Below are 13,352 nucleotides of genomic sequence, written 5' to 3'. Positions count from 1 at the left end.
GCATTTTGTGCCAAAAGTTTGCAGATGGATAATGTTATGGAAACAGTAACTAAAACAGTAAACTTTATCTATAACAGCTGCACCATCACTTGCAAATCCAAGTTGAGAATTTGTTGCATTGCTTGAAGAAATTGAAAGTGTGGAGAAATGATTCATTATAACGAGGTGATGTGGTTAAGTCGAGGAGCTGTATTAAAACGGTTTTTTGATTTAATAAATGAAATCAAATTTTTCATGACACAAAAAAATAAAACCATCGACGAGCTACGTAATGATACAATGATACATTTAGCATTTCTTGTTGACTTAACCTGCCATTTCAATATTCTCAATAAAGAGCTGCAAGTAAAGAATAAACTTATCACTGTATGCTTGTATTAAAGCTTTTAAAGTTAAATTGCAATTATGGGAAACACAACTGGAATCAAAAAAGTTCGTATATTTCCTACATCTTAAATCCTGTCCTATTATTTCAAATGAAAAATCTCAAGAATATGCAAGAAAAATAGCACCATTACGACAATCATTTGAAGAAAGATTTAAAGATTTTAATGGTTTGGAGTCCGATTTTACATTATTTTCATTACCATTAAAAACGAACGTGAATATCGCACCACAAAATCTATAAATGGAGCTAATTAATTTGCAGTGTGATATAAATCTTATTCAAAGATCTGAAGATACAAATTTGAATAACTTTTATTCGTACTTGTCAAAAAATAAATACCCTCGGTTACGAATTTTTGCAATAAGAATAATCGCTTTGTATGGGAGTACATTTATATGTGAACAGTTTGTTTCGCAGTTGAAAATTAATAAGTCTAAGAAAAGAACCCGATTGACCGACGAGCATCTACAATCCGTGATGAAGATAGTTTCTAGTAATTATTCTCCAAGGCTACAAACTCTATCAGAATCGAAACGCCATCAAGTGTCAAGTTGCAGTAAGAAATAAAGAAGTTTATAATTATTTACATACAAACATTTGTATTTTTTCTGTATGTGTCGAAGAAAAATTTAATAAATAAAAGAAAGAGAATAGGTTGTCATTATATATTCTCAAGTTATAAAGGTTATAAAAGGATTTCATAATTATAAAAGTTATAAAGGAGTGGTATTCATATATATATAAATACCACTCCTTTATATATATATATATATATATATATATATATTCACTCTCATTTTGTTAAAAAAACAAATTCCGCCGGTCAACTGCTTTCACATCGTGCATTTGGCCCGCATGCAATTTGAGTTTGAGACCACTGGTTTATACAATTATCTAGCTGTTGACAAATGTTTCTCAGCTGATTTACTGTGTATTTTGTTTAACGACGAAATTAATTTTCTTTTTTTCACGAAAGCAAACCTATATTTGGATGGTGTTTATGTTATACAGTGGAAGCAACTCATTGGTTAGGATCCCTCCTACTCCTTTCAGGTATTAGGCCTAGTGGTCCGTTACGTTGTCATTGCGCATGGTCTATTACGATTTGAAACCGAGGCCACTTCGAGGATAAAGTGGTTAGGCCTCCTAGTGTGTCTCCTATATCTGTAGATGTTGTTTTCACGAGGTCGGTTTGTTTGTCGGTATACACCAACACCATGGGATTGGTCTATACCGACTGAGTTACGGAGACTCTCATTGGTTCAGATAGCTTATAGGTTAATATTATGGTGTCTATATAAACGTTTCCTGCATGTTCCCTCTGATATGGCTAAAGAAATAGCCAATATGTTTATACTACGCATCAATTTAAATAGATGGATTTCTTTTTCCAGTTATCAAATGCACTAAATACTATATCCAACATGGTCTAATGTTATATGAGAAATTTTTATTTTCATTATGATATTATAGTAATTTAAACTATTTTAATACATATATCTTTTAAAATGTTATGGATTATAACAATATTTTTGACGTTTTCTTACAGCTGTTTGCATATTTTGCCATGGTGTTGTTCTCCGCTTATCCTGGATTGTCTGGTTTATGTGTCTGCGGAACCATCAGCGCCGCATTAAGCACCCTTTCTTCTGCAATAAACTCATTGACCACCGTAGTAATGAAAGACATCATAAAACCATACACATGCTTCCAACGCATTTCCAAGTATAACACCATCCTAGTGAGATTCTTTGGTAAGTGTTTTCTGAATAATTAAAAAAATAAAGAAAAAATTCTGTTAAATTGCATGAAAAAAAATTGATCCCACCTTTTATGTCAGAATTATTTTTCCCCTCAAGCATCTTTATTTTTCAAGTAAAATTTCTTCTTTTTTGGACGTGGACCAGTGGTTTTGAGACTGGCGATGTCATGTTAAAATATTGCCAATGAAATATTTCAATCAACTCGCACTAGGCAAGCATGGTGAAATTATGGACTAACCTTCCAAGATGAATCCGACAGAAATAAAATGGTTTTGTTACCACCTGACTGTTATCACTTACGGCAGCAGGCAATTAAACATGAAGGCAGAGGGTGCTAAGAATCCCCGGGTCACTAGATCATGCTGACACGGAAACGAAACGCGGAACATTAAACTCTAGGACGCTGAGCAGTGAAGCACTGCTAAATGAACTAACTGAAGGGCTAAAACGACTGAAATTGGATATTACTGTGCCGTGTGAAGTTATTCTTAATGGTGAAGAAATTCTTCGATTAAAAATCGAGGACATACTATTTTATAGAAGCCAAAATAAGGAAAGAATCAGCGGAGTTGGATCCATGATTAACAAAATATTGAAGAACAGCATAATAGAATTTTACAGTATATCTGATCGAATAGCAAGTATTGTTGTTTAAATCTCAAAAAGATACATTCTCAAGATCATAAGTCTATGCGCCAACAATAACTCATACTGAGGAAGAAATTGAATCCATCTATAATGATGTATCCCAACTCTACAATAAAGGAAAACATCATTTATTTAAATGATGTTTTCTTGTAGTATTCATTTTCTTGTTAGTATTCATCATTTATTTAAATAATGAATACTAAGAATAGCGATCAGAACTTTCTCCACCTTTGCAACGAGTTGCCCTAGTTTGTACTACGTACTTTAGCTTACGCTAGTAGTCGCTGATACGTTTATAATTACTATATTCGGTATGAAACTCTTTGATTCCGATCTTTGAGTTTCTTATTCGTTTTTAAAACAATGTGGGATTTAATATCCCTTAATTTAAATAATGTTTTACATCGCCGAAATGAAGCCTATTGGCTCTTTACTTTAAATAAGGAAAACATCATTTCAGAATTTTAATGGGAGACGTTAATGCAAGAATTGGTATGCAACATTCGAATGAATGTTCAATGGGAAATTTTGGATATGGCATGTGAGACGACAAAGGAGAAAGGTTAATAGAATTTGCAGGGGAAAAAAAAAACTGTATATCATGAATTCTTTTTCAAGAAAAAAAAACACATAAAAAAGAAGACATGGAAAAGTCCAAATGGAAAAACTAGTGAAATTTACTTTATCTTCAGCAATAAGAAAAACACCTTTCAAGAATGCTCTGTTATAGACACCTTCAACAGTCGATGGTACACAATAAAATCCCAATAAACTGCCAAAAAGAAAGAAGAAAAATGTTTCAAAGATCAAAGCAAATCATAGATGTATATAAACGCAACATTATAAAAGTTATATTCCAACACGAACAAAACACCATATTCAAACATCCTATTATAGATGACAATGCTGATCTCTCAGAAAGTAATGCCATTATTACCCAAAACCTTTTACAATGCTCATTTGAAATAGCTAGTACGACAGAACAATACAAAATTTCTGAATAAAGAAAACGGCTTGTGAAGAAACGAAGAGAAATGAAACAATCAAATAACCTACGGAATAAAACTGAATACACTGAATTATGCAAAACTATCAGAAAGCCTATCACAGAAGAAATAAGAAAATTCATTTGTAAATTTATACAACAAACAACCGTACTCTAAAAGAAGCGAAACTGCAAAACAGCAATTAAATAAAAATAATAAACAAATGGTTACAGTCAAAATAAAAGATCGGACCATCACCAGGGATATATACAGGGTGTTCGGGATAAATTTGACATATTTATAATTAATTATATTTTTCCGTAAGTTACATGTATTAACACACACTTCTCTTCATTTAAAAGTTTGGACCCTTCTTCATTCATATACAAGATGTCAGAAAGGATGGATAGCTGGAACCCACCTGAATCATGGAAGAGAATAACTTGTATCATGATGATTCGTGCCCGCCATCAAAATAAGGATATTACGACTGCTGCCCAATGCTCCCTGAATACAGTAAAAACAATCAGGCATGAACAATTGCAATGGTGACTACGAGGATGTAGCAAGAAGAAAGATCCCTAGCAGACGATCTGATTGCGTTCGTACAGCAGAATTCCTCGCAAATCTGCAGGAACAGGTGTTGAAGAACCCTGCATTGGAATTCGGGCTTTGTTCGTGGAGTTGCTAACTGTAGTCAAGCCCTGGATAACAAGGGTAGCCAATGGTAGGCCGTATGTATGGCAGCAGGATTCGGCCCCTTGCCACACCTCTGGGAAAAGTCAAAAATGGTTGTCTGAAAATTTCTACGACTTCACCAGTCCAAATGTTTGGCCTCCAAACTCCCCAGACCTTAACCCCATGGATTATTTTGTATGGGGCGCAGTTGAAAAAGACACCAATCGCACTTCCAGTAATACAAAAGCCCAGTTAATGGATAAAATTAAAACAGTTTTTGCGGCCCTTCCCAGGGAGACTGTAGCATCAGCTTGTTCGAGGTTCCGAAGCAGAATTGAAGCTGTGATCGATGCTAATGGTGGTTATTTTGAGTACATCTTGTTGATAGTATTGTAATTAACTCTGCCTGTAATGTTTTTTTGTCAATTCATTAAATTTAATAGATACAAAGAAGATTTTCTTTTTCCTTACGAAACTGTCAAATTTATCCCGAACACCCTGTATATACTGTAGTAAAGAGTTGAAGGATTTTACTCAATATATATCAGGATGATGAATTAAATGAAGAAGACAATCACGAATCAGTTGAAATACCACAGATTCTAACAGAATTATGTGGAGCATCCAAAGCTTGAGTGGCGAAATAATCTACAAACCTTTAGTAAAACTATTTATTTATACTGGAAGAGAGTTTACTATCAGTGGTTTACAAAGTATTTACAATGATCTTAGCTCATAGGCTTTGTGCGAATCTAAACCTAGCACAACCAAAAGAACAAGCAGGCTTTCGAAGGGGACTTTAGTACAAAGGACCATATTGAAGCTGTACAGCAGATACTTGAACGGTGTAATGAATATCAATTACCACTTTGTCTTGGTTTTGTTGAATATGAAAATTCACTTAAAACTTGTGCAATGTTTAAGCATTAGGAAATCAACAAGTGGAGGAGCCATACATCAGGACCACAAATGAGCATACACCAATGTCACAGTAGCAGTTCATTTCAATGGAAATATCTCTACTGTGGAAATACACAGAGGTATAAGACAGGATGACACAATATCTCCAAAATTATTCATAGCGTGTCTAGAAGATATATTCAAACTTCTTGATTGGAAAGGGAAAGGTCTGAAGATAAATGGAAGATATTTAAGCCATTTACGCTTTGAAGATGACATAGTTATCTTTACTTCAACTGTGCATGAATTACAGACTCGCATCCATGAACTCCACATTGTTAGCAAAACAGCTGGCCTAAAGATAAACCTAAAAAAGATCCAAGTTATGTTCAATAGCTATGTCCAACCATAAATAATGAAAATTAATAATGAGTAAATTGAGCAAGTAGACTATTGCATATACTTAGGACAACAGATATCAGTGGAACAAAATATCATGAACGAAATTAAAAGGCGTACGATGTTTGTATGGAAAGCACTTGGAAAATTACATTCGATATTCAAAAGCATTATGCCTGAAGAGAAAAGTTTTTCACCATTGTATTCTTTCTATACTAACATATGGCTGTGAAACATGGACACTAGATTAAATGGAAATGCAGACATTAAGGACACCATAATTTAGTATGGAAACAAGTATGCTTGGTATCACAAAACTGGATCACAAATGGAATACGTGTATAAGAAATCAAACTGAAGTCGCTGATATCATAGGAAGAGTGAAACATCTGAAGTGGCAATGAACTGGGCATATTGATTGAAGACAAGATCAACGATGGATAAAAGAAGTACTTCATTGGATTCCACGAGAGGAAATACAACCACGACTCCGACCTAAATCACGAAGGATTGATAGGATCATCAGATTTGTAGGATTGACATCGGAAAGACGAGCCATGGACAGACAGTTTTAGAGTAAACTTGGAAAGGCCTTCATCCGCAGTGAGTCAACAATGGCTGATAATAATAATGATGACACTCACAGTAAACGATTGAGACTGTTTTTGTGTTTTTTATGTATTATAGTTAGAAACAAATAACTTGGAAAAAACGTAACGCTGAATGACCAAGCTTCAGTGAAAACAAATTTACTACTTAATATGAACATAGATACTACATATGAAATTCTCTTTTTATTAAAGATTAAAGCAAGGCATATGTACATGTTTTTCAGCTGCCTTCTACGGATTGTTGTTCATAGCTTTAGCATTTACGGTTGGATCATTTGATGGTGTCTTCCATGCAACTGCAATTTTTATTGGGATGACAAATGGACCAGTGTTAGCAGTGTTTCTTCTAGGAATATTCACTAAAAGAACAAACCAGAGGGTGATTATTAATTCATTTTATATGAAACTTTATTATTGTAGATTGATTATATGACAAAATATTATCTTCCGTGGCCTTAATCGCATAGTTTATTACATGGAATCTCACAAAGGAATGGGTTCATTTGTATTGTGGTGTTTTGTGACGTTTATATATTTATTTAATTTAATTTTCAAAGTTTGATAGTTTCTTATATATATTAAGTTTTAGTTTCCCTAAGAGAGCAGATTAGGATATTTCCTGTTATCGTGAAAGATGATGATTTTTCAGAACAGGCACCAGTTGAGATGATGCAGCTTTCTGTTATGGATCTTCGTGTTTTCTCACAATTAGTCTTGCTGTTTCCAGATTATTTCTGTAATTTTCATTTAGGGAATATCTTCTATACTATTAATCGCAGGGAGTACTTCTTTGTATTGGTAAACATATTACAGCATTTCAAATATGTAGTTAACAGAGCGAAATTGAGTTATGCCCTTTATTCCATATCTCCTATATTATTTCATCTCTCCCGCCCAGGAAATATATCTATCGACATTGTCTGTTGAATTATGATAAACATAAAGGAAGAAGACAATTACATATTCTAAAGAAAAATATTTTATGTCGTTTCTGCCATACAAAACGTCATATATATAATATCGTGTATATTGTGTGATGAAATGAGTGAATAACACTTACATAACCAGAAACTGTGCTCTAGACAACGCACATGAATCGTCCTGTTCACTCCACATCTATAGGGTAAACATGATGGTCTCACACTGGGAAAGATTACCTACCGCATAAAGACTTTCATAATATTTTACAACAGTGAAAAACATACTAAATAAGAAGGACGTCCAGAAAGTAAGTTCTGATGGGCTGTCAGAGAAACAAAAATATACTTACAGAAAATACTTTATTGGAAATTAAAGAAGATATCTTTCACTACTTTTCTATATAATTTCCGGCATTGTTCAGGCACCATAACGGGGCACCAAGAGTTGTATATTTTCGTCGTAGAAGGTTGCCGCCTGTGACGCAAACCATGTATTGATTGCTTCTTTGACCTCGTCGTCGTCTTGAAACCTCCGACCACCAAGGAAAGATTTTCAGAAAGTTGCTTGGCACGAGGTCAGAACTATGGGATATGATGGGATTGTTCCCAGCTGGGCACACCTGTACTTCCTTCATTAAAAAGTCTTACCCATCTTCGTACCATTGAATCATTCATTGCGTGTTCTCCATAATTCTCAATAATTTGCCGATGAATTTCAGATGCTTTAACGTTCCCTTGCATCCAAGAAAGGGATAACTGACCTAATTTCCCATGCGGCGGGCGATTCGATTTTCTTAGACATTATAAACACACACGCCAAGAAGCGTGCACAATGCGAGAATGAAAGTCTGAAAAGGGCACCAACGCCTTGCTAACGAATCAACAAACTCAGCACGCATGCGCACCATTGCGATCGCAGCTCTGCAGTGAAAATATTAAAATACTGAACTTTCTTTCTGGACGTCCATTGTACAAATGGTATCTAAATAATAACTAGATTAGTAAATTATATCCTATCAGAACGTATTGGTTGCATGTAAAATTCTATTCGTGAATGTTAAAATATTCCAGAAGGTGCCATTGCATTTTTTCTATCGTGAATACTATTTGTCTTGTGATATTAAACTGATTTGTTTTCGATCATCCTACAATATACCCATATTTGCAATCAAGAATAAACTGAAGCTTTGCTGTCGTGGCTTATTTGATTATAACATAAACATTTCATAAAACATAGCATAAAGAAAAATATAGAATGCACAAAAGGAAGGTAAATTATTAATCAGGGGCATTTTGAATATTTCTCCAGCCGAAGGCAACCATCATCTACCTGTTTTCTGCATTACAAACATACTATTTCTTCTGTTAACTCATATGCCAGACAAAAATGGAGTTTTGTGCCACTGTTGGATCGAAAAATACCTAATCACGTGAAACTTCTCTGCTCTGCTAGATCATGTGCCAGTAATCTGCGCTGTTTATCTGCACAACCAATTTAATTAACGCAATTAGTTCTATTTGTTCGTGGATTACGAACTTCAGCTGGTTTTGGACGATACTCGAATAATTTGACAAGTTTTTCTATGACTACATCGGCACCAACACGAAATTAGAGCAGCAATATGATAACACCAACTGCATTTCCAACTAATATGTTTCATAATTTTAATTTCATGGCCCTTTTGCTTATTTTTGTTTAACATTTAATAATCATTCGATAGTTACATAAATATACCCTTAATATTCAGAAACATAAGTGATAGATATCATTTAGTATAACAAACTGACACAAAAGGTTTTCGATCTTTCTATTCCTCTAGATTCTAGAACGAATGCGAAAAGAAAAAAAAAACTACATTACCAGACAATGCGCCATTTGCCTAGTAAAATGGGAAAGTTATCAAGGATTTTGTTTTTTTAAATTTCTATTTTCACATTCACTAAATGATAGCAATATATGAATTAAAATGTTATATATCAAAAAATAACTAATACTGGGTCATAGGTCATAATAGTTATTTAATATTACCTACTGGTTTCGGAAATATGCTAGTGACTTCGTGTGGGTTAGAAAGAAAATTATATATATACAATAATTGGTAAATATGAATCATTATATAACTAAAACCGAATGTGTCAGAACCGTTACACAAAAATAGAAGTAAAAACAGAAACACTTGGAGCCTGGAAGCAGGCAAGGGAGAGTTAATGTTCAACAGGTGTGCACAATAGTTTGCAGAAAGTTTAAACTCAGATGTATTGAAAAATCTAATAAGTGCCTTCCAAATGTCACATAAAATCATTCTTTGATGTCTGTTGAGAGTGACTTGTGAATGGATAAATTTGTCTTCTGTATAAAGCATGGAGCTCTTTTCCCATTCAGTATTGTGGTGAACGTGGGAGAAATGAAAGCCAGGGCTGAGATTTCTTCTCCGTTGTTATTGAATAGTTTTCAATACGCTCCTTTCACCTTATTTCTATAATTATAGATGTTTGCCCTATTTAAATAAGGATACACGAACATGGAAAATTTTGGATGTTTGGTGAAATGGTTGTGGTCCTTAGTTGTAATAGAAATATCTAACAAAATTCTAGTCAAGTTTTTTTAGCTGTATTGTTTTTTCTACTTATTTAAAACTACATGAAAAATTATTGTAATTTAAAATTTATTTTTCTTAAAGGACAAATTAAATAAAAATTCTTCATTTCCTTCGACAGGGTGCATTGATTGGTATGATTCTAGGAATCACGATTGCAGCATGGATGGGTATTGGAATTACATCTGTGAAAAACAAAATTTCTGAAGCTTTACCATTATCTGTGGAAATGTGCAACTACACCACGGACGACAATAATAATTACACTGCGGACACGTTTAAGATGAATGGAACTTGGTGGAATTCAACAGAGATGGCAATCGAACTAACTAAAAAAGAAGAAAAAGAGTGAGTTGAATAGTAATTGTATCTATTATTTATATTATTTAATACCCCCCACCCCTATGTTTATATAGTCTTCCAGATCTTTCTCATTGTACATAGCATTTAACACATCCCATTATGTGTGGGCTTTGCATTATGGGATACATATTGAGGCAAGAGATGTGAAGTCATTAGCTTCTATATATACACGGATTCAGACGTGAATTTATTTCCCGAGTAAAACATTGTTTTTGCTTCCTTGGGAAAAGGATTAAAACCAAGTACCTCGTATATAATTTTAGCATCTTTAATACATAATAGAGCCAAGATAAAAAACTTTCAACTGAGATTCAAGGAGATTGTTTTCTCTCCTTGAATGTCTTCAAGGAGATAAAACAATCTGTGACAATGGTACTTAAAGTGTATATTTCATGCTCACCTGCGATTTAATGTAAATTAAATTATTCGTACATTCATGACTGATCAAAGGGGAAACATTTTGAATATTTTATTCCAAAATAAATTATAATTCGATTAATATTTGATTCATTTGATTTTATTTTCCTTCAGGTATGTCTTCCCTCTATACAAAATCTCCTTTGTGTGGATAATTATTTTTGGATGGTTACCAACAATAATAGTAGGCTATCTGGCAAGTTTTCTACCAGGTAAGATGTACTTATTCCTTCATTCACTTCTTCATTTATTAGGAATAAGATGTTAAGAATGTGTTCATCATTATTATATAAGTAGAAACAGCAATAATAATGTGCATAAGTACAATGTGCATTATTACATAAGAACTAACAGCACCACGATGTTGTAGTTCTAATTATATGATGGAAATGGATAATTAGAATTCATTCATATATCACTTTGCATATTAAATGAAATAATTTGCATTATATTATTTTTTATAGTATGCAAGTGCTAAGTTGAAAACTGAGTATTTTCCTAAACTTTACGTCATTTACTTTTAATTTTACAGAGCGAGTTAAATATTGGGATCACTGTATATGCAGTATTAATTTCTCTATCACAGATCTTAATTTATATTTGGTTTGGCTCTCTTATAAACTGCCTGTAATTATATGATTAAATGTTTTTTAATCATATAATTTCAAATTGCGACCAGTCAACAAAGGGAAAACTCTATAACAAAGAACATTGGTCTTCCTCAATTTCTTGTGAGTTGGGCTAAACATCCCACCGTGGATAAAACTTACATTGTCACGAAATTTGAGGACATAAGCAGGAAATATTTACCATATCTTCATAGATTTTAGATCTGCATATGATATCACTGACAGATCAAATTTATTTATTTAAAACTGATAACTTTCAGATCAATTATATTGTGGTGGTTTTTCCTTTCAATAGTTTTTCCGACCGTAGGCGACTTTGTAGGAATTGCTCACATAGTGTTCTTTGTCAGATGTTTTCAGAGTAGTTCACCATTGCTTTCCCCAACCTCCCAATTTTATACACGCTGGGGAGAAGCATATGGCTGGGACGTATTTTTGACTGTAATCTGCGTGTTGTTACGCTCTCAGTTTGTCTGTTCTGGAGGACGAAAAACCTGAATTTCCGGAAAAACAAAACACCCATACTTCCGTATGAGACCGACTGACTCAGATCGTCAACGGGAAATCGAACTCTGCTCTTCCCAAACAATAGGTTAAGTCTATACTGACTGAGATACGGAGGCACTATCTATATATTTTATCCATCTATAAATTTTATCCATCTTTTATCTATATATTTTATCTACCTATCATGATCTATATATTTTATCTACCTATCATGATCTATATATTTTATATAGATAGTGAGGCAAACGGGCCAGTTCCTGGTTATGTACGATACAACAATCCGTGCAGCAAGTGTAAAACCAAAGATGAATCCCCTATAAATATATGACGTTGTGTACACTGCTGGAAGGCCAAAAGCGAGGTTTCAATGTAGTCAGTAAATTTAGCAACACTTATCTTATAAGAAGGATATTAATCAGCAATCAATTCTTCACTTTGTACCACTAATCTGAAGTAATTAATACGGATTTTATGCAGGATCGAATGCAGATAATAAATACAGATGATATAGCAGAATGGAGAACAGTTATATATTACTCGGCCGGTTTCGGGAGTTCCGAAATAACTTACAGAAGAATGGTGAGAACCAAGTTATATTTATTAAATATTTGGAGGGTTGTAAAAAAAGCATAAAGCTCTGTGAACCTTTTTCTAATAAAATGCGTCTAGGTAAAGTGACATTGGATCAGTATTTTAAAATTCCAAACTTAAATGTATCTTCAAAACTATTTATTTTTAATATTTTTATTGAAAGTTCTATATACTATTTTCCGTCATATTTGATTATTCAAGGGATGTATTAGTGTCTGTACCCAGTTATACTGCAAGAAATCACTTCCTGATGGGAAACAGTCAATTCCGCCAACAAAAATAGTCCCTTAATAGGACAGTTAAAATATCGTTTGGATAAAATTATTAAAAGTTTTTTTTTAATAAACAGTACGTTTAAAAAAATAGTACTGCTTATAAAACACAAAATAAATAAATAAACTGGCTATTTGTTTTTTCCAATTATTTCGCTCCTTATTCACGCCACGATTTTAAAATCAGAACAAAAACATGTCGAATGAGAATGGTTTGTCGATTGCGACCTCAGATTGTTTTATTTGAAATTCTGATAGAAATATATTGACGATTCGGTCCAAGCAAATTCCGATGAAACTTTACACGAGACTGCGAGCTTCACACCCTGGCAAAACCAAGTAGAGAGTGTAGGTGGCAAGCGAAGTGACTGGTGTTTTTTCGATGACCACCATCTTCAGTGTGAAAACCGATAAAAAGAGATCAAGTGAATTGAAGAAAACATGCAAAAAATTAAACATTGTAAAGAGAGTGGAATAATCCCATTTTCATCAAAAAACATCTGTCAACGCCAGTAGGCATGGGGAGTGGGAGCGATCCTAGTGTCGAAAAATGTATGCAGTGAAATCATTTTTTATACATAAGATTAATATAAACGTATATAACGATCCAAAACGAAAGCGCGAACTAGTTTGATTTCAATAGATACATATTATGCTTGGCTAACTGGAATTCGAGTGAAATC

At 33.6% G+C, this 13,352-nt stretch overlaps 1 protein-coding gene across 1 annotated transcript in view; it reads left to right on the top strand.

Annotated features, from left to right (window-relative positions):
• Positions 1–13,352, top strand: part of LOC150105601 (sodium-coupled monocarboxylate transporter 1-like) — a 75,040-nt gene that overhangs the window by 16,296 nt on the left and 45,392 nt on the right. Inside the window, exon 4 of the mRNA XM_090393991.1 lies at positions 10,012–10,238. Within this exon, the coding sequence (XP_090250117.1) occupies positions 10,012–10,238 (227 nt within the window). The remainder of the gene's footprint in view (positions 1–10,011; positions 10,239–13,352) is intronic.

This window comes from Typopeltis vanoorti, chromosome 6 (assembly GCF_054136105.1).
Source record: "Typopeltis vanoorti isolate ZY-2024b chromosome 6, IOZ_Tvanoo_1.0, whole genome shotgun sequence".
Lineage (NCBI taxonomy): Eukaryota > Metazoa > Arthropoda > Arachnida > Uropygi > Thelyphonidae > Typopeltis > Typopeltis vanoorti.
The sequence above is the reverse complement of the archived record's forward strand: the minus strand, read 5'-3'. Positions and strand labels throughout refer to the sequence as shown.